General features: G+C 43.8%; 1 protein-coding gene across 5 annotated transcripts in view; it reads left to right on the forward strand.

Annotated features, from left to right (window-relative positions):
* LOC102233175 (SH3-containing GRB2-like protein 3-interacting protein 1) overlaps positions 1-9,441 on the forward strand; it is a 47,852-nt gene extending 38,411 nt beyond the window's left edge. For 4 of the 5 annotated variants that reach the window (XM_023335065.1, XM_023335067.1, XM_023335068.1 and 1 more), the window contains 10 exons: positions 77-838; positions 2,238-2,359; positions 2,444-2,594; positions 4,123-4,234; positions 4,337-4,492; positions 5,568-5,700; positions 5,809-6,011; positions 6,756-6,820; positions 7,985-8,149; positions 8,256-9,441. In XM_023335065.1, the coding sequence (XP_023190833.1) occupies positions 77-838; positions 2,238-2,359; positions 2,444-2,594; positions 4,123-4,234; positions 4,337-4,492; positions 5,568-5,700; positions 5,809-6,011; positions 6,756-6,820; positions 7,985-8,149; positions 8,256-8,278 (1,892 nt within the window). In that variant the 3' untranslated portion in view covers positions 8,279-9,441. The remainder of the gene's footprint in view (positions 1-76; positions 839-2,237; positions 2,360-2,443; positions 2,595-4,122; positions 4,235-4,336; positions 4,493-5,567; positions 5,701-5,808; positions 6,012-6,755; positions 6,821-7,984; positions 8,150-8,255) is intronic. The other variant, XM_023335069.1, reaches the window with a different exon arrangement.
* Positions 9,442-9,666: the final 225 nt, after the last annotated feature.

Raw genomic sequence — 9,666 nt, forward strand, 5'->3', positions numbered from 1 at the left:
TTTCCTTCTGAATTCATCAGTGGAAGTCGGTCTCGCGCTGTGATTTAACGGCTACTGTTCCAACTCCTTCTTACAGCTGATCTGCCCAACGGCAGGGCGGCACGCAGCTCCGCCCCCATCTACCTGAACGTCCTGTCACCGGCCTCATACCGGGAGTCACCGGGCCCCGACCTGGACGACGTGTTCGGCCCCGCCGACAGCTCCAGAACGAGGGAGGATGCGCCGTCTCCCAGATGGGTCACGTTCACGGACGATCGACCTCCACCCCCCGACGAGCCGGCTCCCCCGCCACCGCCGGACTCTCCTCCCCCGGACACGCCCACCTCCACGCCTTCCACGCCTGGCCTCTCACCGGGACCGCCCCCGAACGAGCCCCCTCCTTCTCCGCCATTCTTTTCCCCCGGCTCCTCCCCTCCTTTCACTCCGCTAGACTCGCCCCCCTCCATCGTTCTCGGCCCTCCACCCCCAGATGAGCCAGCTCCCCCCTTACCTCCCGACTTCTCCCCTTCCGAGTCTCCTCCTGCTTTCCTCGAAGAGGAAGGAGTCGACGAGGAGGTTCTGCAGTTCGCAGGATACGCCTGCGCCCCTGCTCCCATCAGCCCCGTCCCCCCTCTGCCGGCAGAGCGGAGGTCCCCGCGGGCGGCGGTCACGTCTCCTTTAGTCTACGGGACTCTGGGAGGAAAGAGGACTCCAGAGGGAGCGTACCAGAGAGATGAAGTACCAGAAGTGACAGGCTCTCCCAGAGAGCTGACACCCAGCTTCAGGGGAACGCCGCCTCCTCTTCCTCCATCTGCGTACCGATCCATCATGTCTTCCCCTGGGCCCTTCTCTGGCAGCAGTGAGTGTTCTGCTCTCTTTGTAAATATGAAGCCCACCTTCAGGTGAATTTAAAGGGGCAGTGTTGTGTAAAGTTGACTTTGTTAACCCTTACACCATTGTTTAATGTTGGTCTCTCATCAAAATGATACCTGGACTGTTGCTTTGACTCTTTCATGCATGTTTGAGAAATCCTTTAACCTCCTGTGGCAACCATTCAGACATGCCTAAACGCTTGAGCTAACCGAGCACTGCCTTTTCCACGAAGCTCCTCCTTGGAGATCCCGACTCACAAAGCAGCCCCCCTCTCCCCCCACAGCTCCTTCAGACTAGCCAGCAGCAATTAGTAAATCAGCAAACACCTAGTAGAACTCATTATATGTCTTTACTATACTCACTATACGTCCATTAGATGTCTTTCTGTTTAGGCTTTAGTCCATCAAACTGCTGGAACTCCCGCTTTTGTTCTGGTCAACCAATGATGACGATCAGTAAATACAGTATGTTTAAGTATTAGCAACGTCAGTGTACTTGGTGTTGATTCACACAGATTTTCCATTTTGGCTTCAGATTGTATAAAGGGACATTATTATGTGTTTTCCAGTCACATAGTGCTACTTTATAGCACTATAAAGTCATAGTAATATTTACAAGGTCATATTTCTTTAAAGTCATATTTGACTTTAAAGAAATATGACCCTGTAAATTAACACCTTGAAATTGTGTCTCTGTCCCTTTAAAAACTTCTGCTATTTCTGAAGCTCCGCCTTCAGGACGTCATCACAACATGGCTCCTCTATTAAACCTTTAACAACATTTTTACCAGCATTGCACTAAGAAGTAGCTCCTATAATGAGCTCAGTAGATGCAATTAGCAAACATCTACCAGATGTTTGCTAATTGCTGCTGGCTAGTCTGAAGGAGTTGAGTGGGGGCGTTGTGGTTGAGGGCAGCTCTGTGAGGGTGGAAACTTGGAAGCTGCAGCTCAGAGGAGAAAGCTGAGCCTTGAAGGCGGGGCTAGGTCCACCCTGGCGTTTTCCACAGCTGAATGGTTGCCATGGGAGATTAGAGGATTTCTCAAACATGCATTAAAGAATCAAAGCAACACGTCAGGTATGTTTTTGATGATGGAATAGCATTATTATTAATGACAATTTTAATTAACCTTTAATTAACCAGGATAAAACTCCTTGAGATCAAAGATCTCTTAAAAGTGTCCTGGCGGCAAGACGCAGTTAGTTACAGTAAACATGGTTCAATATCAATAACAATAGCATCATTGAAATAAAAACTACTTTCTTTGTGTGTTTTTCTTATGAGTTTGGATTTCTGTAGATTTCGAAGTTTGTAAACCTCGGATCACTTGATCTTTGACTCTGCCATGAAATAAAGTGTCACCCAGACTCTGGTGCCCCCTGCAGGCCCCTCATCTCCAGCCCGCCCCACCACGCCTCATTCCCGGGGGAGTCCGGTGCCGCCTCCTCCTCCTCCCCGTCCCTCCTCGCGACCGAAGCTGCCCCCGGGGAAGCCAATCACAGACCTGGTGCGTAGAAAAACTCCCAGCTTCAGTCTGGAATCTCTCAGTTTTCAGGGTCGAGACCGAACGAAGCTCCGTTCTCTTTCCCAGAGTCGGCCTTTCAGCCCCCCGGTTTCGGGAAGCCCTCCGCCTTTTGCCCCCCTGGCCCGCGCCGAGAGCTCCTCCTCCCTGTCCTCCGTCACCTCGCACAGTGCGGCGTCCACCCCCACCTTAGGACGGGACCTCAGCATGCCCACCGCAGGTACGGTGGCTGCCGCGCGCGCTCCTCGCCACGGCTCCACGTCCACACGCCATCTTCCCTCTTGTCGTCGTGTCCTTGCCTCACTGTCTTGTCCGTCTCATGACTCTCTCCTCCTCATGTCTCCGCCCCGCCCAGAGGTCTCGCAGCCTCTGGTTTGGTTTGACCACGGCAGGTTTTATTTAGCTTTTGAAGGTGAGTCGCTCTGCAGAGCAGCAGCAGCAGCACATGAACATGAAGAAAGCTCTTCTTCATGTTCTTGCTGCCCATCCCATCTCCTACTCACCCAGATCCTTGAGTCGTATGGATGTGCAGTTCTGGTCCCAAGTTCACCAACGCTCATCATGAATTTCAAACTAATTTGTGGTTTTTAATCATTTGTTTCAACTGCTCTTTTTTTTTTTTTTAGGGTACCGACTTTTACTTCTAGTAACAATTATTTTAGTTATCGATTCATTTTGACGATTAATCGGATTAAAAAAACGGACATTCTGAAGATTTGTTGTTTAAGCCTTCTTTGTGCAATTTTAGAGATACATTAAAGGAAGAAAATAAACGTTTTATTACCTACGAAGCAACAACACATCCTTCCTTCAGTGAACGCTCAGAGGATGCATCGACATGTGAAAAGCTCAGCCCTTTCTAGCTTGTCTGGGCATTAATACAGTGTAGGACTGTTGATTATTTTTTGGATTAATTGATTAATACTTGAATCAAAAAAAGTGCTTTTTTTTCAACAGAATTCAAACCAAGTGCGGCTAGAGGTATGCCACTCCAGGAGTTTTGGGTAGAACAGAATTACAGATAAAGAAGGCTCTTTTTTGTATCTTAAAGGCAAAATGTACATAATTTTTATATAGTTCTGGCTTAATTACTGCTTTGACTGTGTTGTTCTTTCAGCAAATGGCCTTTTTTTTGAGTCCGTATAATCCAGTCAACAATTAATCAATTACTAAATTAGTTGACAATTATTTCAACAATTAATTAATTGTTTCAGCCCCGGTGAAACATAAAGCAATTTTGGAGAGTTTCAAAATGTAGAACTGTCTGTTTTGGCTACCAGGTCACATCTGCAGATTAACAATAGTCACCCTGTTGCCAACTGAGTGACTTCATTGCTATCCTTTGTGACTTTTCAGAGAAAAAAAGGTAAATTGTGTCAGCCAAAATTGGAATAGGCAGGTCAGGCTTTTTAAAGATTGGTGATCGGCGTCCCTACTAACGCTGAATATTAGTGTTGAATGGATAAAGTTAAGCCTACACGTATAATTAGAGTGAGGATTACCAAAAACTCAAATATTTAAAAATACTCATACTGTTTGTTAAATACCGTAAAAAAAATTTTTTCGATGTAATATTAAAATCCCAAATGACTCATGATGAGTGTATGTAAACTTCTGAGCAACACTGTGGATAGTTTGGTTTAATCTTCACCTGTTATCTTTTGTTGCTCCCTTTTATAGATTTGTTGCAGCAAACACCGCACTAGAAGATTTCTTACGGCCGTCTTTTGGTTTTATGTCCTGAACAGGCTGCTCTAGAGGGCCCAGCCCGCTCACCATGGGGCCCCAGGACACCCTGCCGGTCGCTGCTGCTTTCACCGAAACCATCAATGCTTATTTCAAAGGCGCTGACCCCAGCAAGTAAACAAAACAAACAAAAAAACAATAGTTCCCTCAGTATGACAGATATTTCCCAGTTCGGTTTGCGTATCTTGGAAGTGTTGCCTTCTCTGTCTGCTGCAGATGTGCGGTGAAGATCACCGGGGAGATGGTCCTCTCCTTCCCTGCAGGTATAACCCGGCACTTCGCTTGCCACCCGACTCAACCCGTCCTCACCTTCGTCATCAGCAGCTACAGCCGCCTGGAGCAAGTCCTGCCCAATCCACAGCTGCTCTGCTGGTGAGCTTCAACGCAGTGAAGTTGCCTTTTTTTTTTTCTGGGCCATGAAATCCAGTTAATGCTACGATTTGGGGCTTCATTTCTGTGCAAAGGTGTTGTGAGCCTTGTAGTTTGATTGCTATTGTTTACTCCTGGGATATTTGTTCCAGATCGGTGGTGCACAGGAGCTGAAATGCTGTTTGTCCGTGTTTGGTTCTGGTTCTGGAGAGGCAGAGCAGAACCAGAACCAGAGTAAGAGCTGAAGACGGACAGAGTCAAAGTCCGGATCTAAAATTAAGAGAATCTGTTGCACAACCTGAGAACTGAACTGAAAAACAAAGAATGGACAATAATGTCATTCAATGGAAATTAGTAGAGGCAGACCTTAAACTCTTTGTTTCAACCGGACAAAACGTATACGCACGCCACACTTTTCAGATTTTTGTTTGTAAAACGAGGTGATGCATTCACAGTAGCTGCATTTCCACTGACCGTTTCATTGTGTATTTTGACACAAAACAAAACCATTTTGAAAAAAAGTCTCGTTTCTCGATAAAACATTTTTGTGCCAGGACAAGTCGTGGAGAAGGAGATGGGTTTCTGTTCGTATCTAAATTGGTTTGTTTCGCAAAGCACTTTTTTCACATCACACAAGTCATTTCAACAATTAATTAATTGTTGAAATGACCGGCAGAAACCACGAAGAAGACGACAGGCTTATGGCGCAGCTGGGTTTTTTAATGACTTACCGCGTGAACAAACGTATTCACACGCGGTTTTAAGCGCGTCTCTTGTTTAATGGAGAAACTGCAATTGCGAAATTATGTTATTGTTTTTTTCTTCGAAATTAGTGCAATGTTGATTGAAGTTTTGCACACATTTGTAATGGAAATGCAGCTAATTAAGCACTACTTTGCGTTGGTTTATCACATAAAGTCCCAGTGAAACACATTGAAACTTGTGGTTAAGCGTTAAAAATGTCGCAGAGCGCCGCAGCCGACCATCTCGGACCTGGACAGGAGGGAATTGTGCACATGAATTATCCTTTTATGATCCTTTCATGCCTGAGCGGAACATTGTTCTTGTCGCTCTGCAGCGACACCGCGCCAGACGGTGTAGACATCAAGGAGTTCTGGGTAAACATGCCAAACCTGATCACCCATCTGAAGAAAGTGGCAGAACAGAAGCCTCAGGCGACATACTACAACGTGGATATGATCAAATACCAAGTACAAAATGCCTCTTTTCTTTTTTAAAAAAAAATCTCTCTAACATTATTCCTCTTATTGAAGACACGAACTGTAGTCCACATATTCCTCTGGGCGTTTTCCCGCCAGGTGTCAGCAGAGGGGATCCAGTCCACTCCTCTGAACATGGCCGTGAGCTGGCGGGGGGATTCCGTCAACACCGACCTTCGAATAGATTACAAATACAACGCGGAGGCCATGGCCGCCCCGGTGCCGCTGCACAACATCCACTTTGTGGTTCCGGTGAACAGAGGCATAGCCCGGCTGCACACCATGATCCCCCCCGCCACATGGTAAAGGTCACCCGCACCTCAGAACCCCTAAACCACACCCAGCCTATGAATTAGGCTCAGGCGATAAGTCAATTTTATTGATTAATTTAATCTTTGGTTTTTGAAGATTTAGATTTTTTTGGAAAATGTTGATTTTTTTTTTTTTTCACTAATAAACTCCTTTGGTTTCCATAATTCAAAGTGACGGCGGCCATCTTCTATCCTGTTTCGACTTTGAATTCTGGTCAGCTCAGGCTAAGATGTTTTCCTGTTTTTAATTGTGAGGTTAAAGTTGTAAAGTTATAAGAATGCAGTTGATACTTTAAGGAGGACAAAGTGGTAATTTTATGGAAGCTCCAGCAAAAAAAGGAATTATCCAAGATTCCTTTCATTAAATTACCTTTTTCTTTCCTGTAATTTTTGCTTTTCTTTCTGTTAAAATTTCATCCATATCCTACTATTGTTATGACTGTATTTTTTAATTGAACAAAAATTCTGGTAGCCTGGCCCTAATAATCATACAACTCATAGAAGAGATGATTGAAATAAACGGCACTTTTTGAAAATATTTTCTGGTATGAAAAAATTGCAGATTTAATTTTTGTGCCATATAGTTCAGCCATTCTATGAGTAATGGGCTTCTGCCATCTTTGCCCCCTAACATTCCTTCTTATTGTCCAGTGTATAGAGAGGAAAATATGCAGGTTAATCCGCAAGTCTATTAAACATAACATGATATTTTTTTTCGTTCTCTCTCTCATTCAGGAATCCAGAGCAGCAAACGATTCAGTGGAAAATCCAAAGCCTGTCTCAAAGATCTGAAAATGGAGGCAAGTGTTGTTGTTGTTTTTTGTTCATTTGTTCTTTGGTTGAAAATCATTTTCTTTCCCTAAACATACAGCAAATTGGAAAAAAGAAAAAAAAAACTGAGGGCACCTGAACCTTTTCTGTAGCATTTCTCACAAAATTCAAATTCATGTCGTTCTTCGGTGAGTTGAGTGGAGGATCACATCGTACAGTAGCTCAAGAAATGTAGAAATGTTACCTGAAATACACAAAGTAAGCATTTTTTTTTACTGCATATTATCAGACTACAAAATTCAAGTCTGTTATGTTTTCTTGTATTGTTTTCTGTCGTGGAAAACATACTATTTCCAAGCACTGTTCAGGTGAAATCACTCAATCAGGTTTATTCATATATTGTGCACAATACAGAGAGCTTGTAGGACAATCAGTAATGAAGCAAGTCTGGATGAAAAGCTCTGTCAGGCAGAGACAACACATGAGTTTTATACAAAGGGATAAGGGATCCTAAGCATGGGAAACAGACTGGTTCCCATGCAGCTGGGAAAAACAACGTCCAACCTTGCGCCTGTAACCCAAACAGCTTTAACTTGGTGGGAATATACTGGAACTTAGAATAAACATATAGCAATACAACTAACAGGTGTGACCTTATTGTAATTTTTCCACATCATTTTCCTAAATCTTACACCTTTGTTTTGTCATTTCTGTCACTTCCTGGTGTAGTTTGGGTTATTGGCTGTAATTGGTTCATTTTCATCCGAGCAATACATGCGATTGGATGAGAACAGTCTGTCATTTCCTGCTGCTGTGGTTCAGTTACATGCGCTTTGGAGTTGGTTTTGCGTATGAAAGATACATGAAATTTCACGCCGCTTTGGCCTCATCGGTGTTCCGTACACGAGGAGCAGAAACGTCGGAGCAAAACGCAAATCTACCAATCGAGTGCGAGTTATAAACGACTAATACCACAAATTATTGTTTGCTCACATTGATACATGCGCTCACACCAGATTCACCGCTCACCCGTATTGGTGGCACAAAGACAGCGCCATAGAAAAGTGAGGAAGCCTCCAGAAAACAATTAAAATCCAAACCCAGAAACCTTAAAGGAATAAACAACATTGCATATTTTGTCCAATGACTGCATTGCTCTATTACGCAAAGTCAGACATGTGCGTATTGTGTAGGAGTAGGGGCTCTATTGGGCCGGTTCCAGATGGAGGAGGGTCCCTGTAAGCCGTCCCAGCTGGCCGTCCAGTTCACCAGCGAGGGAAGCACGCTGTCCGGCTGCGACATCCAGCTCGTCGGGACCGGCTACCGGCTGTCTTTGGTCAAGAAGAGATTCGCTGCAGGTCGGACCAGAGTTTGTTTTCATTTTCCAACCTTTTGCATCAAGATCCTCCCAATCCCTGATCCTCCTGATGTGTTTGTTGTGTCATTTTTATTTTTTTTTAACAGGAAAGTATTTGGCAGATAATTAGCGAAAGCTGTCGGTGAAGAGCACCGAGGAAATGTGGCTTTTTGACTGTGAAGACTACGTATCCATCCCACGTTTAGTGCTCTTGACCGATTCTCCTCAGCGAACCGTCGGCGTGAACGGTGGAGGTCTGCTACAAGAACACAGTTTATGCAACCTAACACAAATCATCCTTTGTGCACCTGGAACGGAGTTAAAGACGAGGAGCCGTCGAGTCTTTGTTGTTTTGGTGTAAAAAAAGAAAAAAACAATTCATAATAATTGTAATTCATTCAGTGATCCAGCCTTATTTATTTAGTTATTTATTCTTTAGTTGGTCATTCCTGTAGATGCACTGCGAGAGGTAATGGGAGTTGATTGTATAAAGTCTAGAGCAATCTGAAAGGTGGAAAACTAGATCTGGTTGACACTGCCACCTCCCATCGGACAGTCAGAGTGAGAGTCCGTATTTTCATCCAATCAGAACCGTCCCCTCTGTTTTCAAGCCGCTTCGAAATGAAAACTACGCTAATTAGCATTCAGAGGCGACTGATGAGGATATGAAATTTGCCGTGCCTTGCAAAAATATTCCTTTTGCTATTTTTCCTGGTCTACATTGTTAAAACCCAAACTTCAACGGCTTTCATTGAGCTTTGACGTAACAGACCAACACGAAGTTGAGCCTGACTGCGAATTGGATGGTTTTCAATTGCTTAGCGAATAAAAATATTAAATAAAATCCACCTCGGCGAGTGAAGACTCCAGGAAATCTGTTTTTTGCTGAAATTGGGTCTGCAACCATCTACCAGCTCTGCACATGTAAAGTCAGACATTTTTGTTGGTTCCTCCTTGTAAAATAATCAAAGCACCCAGATTCAATTGAACATTTTAAACAGGGATCTGCAACTTTTACCATCCAAAGAACAGCTAAATAAAACTGGCTTAGAGCCGCCAATGTTACAAGACCTTTGGAAAAGACGACGTACATTTTTTCATGAATATCTGCTATTGGTAATTGGATAGCTTTTTAATTTTTTTTTTTGAAGACTCATTTTTTTGTTTCAAAACTAAAGAAAAAAAGAACATAGATACATTTTCCTCTGTGGAAATTGGTGCAAAGAAAACATCAATACAAGAATAATACATACACTGCCTGGCCAAAATAAAAGTCGCCACCTGGATTTAACTAAGCAAATAGGTACAAGCCTCCTATTGGATAAGTACTGCATAGGCGATTATCTTTCAGCTGGCAACAAGTTATTTAACCCCAGCTGATGCAATGAGTAACTCCTCATTTCTTAAACAACCATGGCAAAAGACACATCCTGTGGTCGTGGAAAAGACGTTAGTCTGTTTAAGAAGGGTCAAATCATTGGCATGCATCAAGCAGAGAAAACATCTAAGGAGATTGCA

Source organism: Xiphophorus maculatus, chromosome 6 (genome assembly GCF_002775205.1).
Source record: "Xiphophorus maculatus strain JP 163 A chromosome 6, X_maculatus-5.0-male, whole genome shotgun sequence".
Classification (NCBI taxonomy): Eukaryota; Metazoa; Chordata; class Actinopteri; order Cyprinodontiformes; family Poeciliidae; genus Xiphophorus; species Xiphophorus maculatus.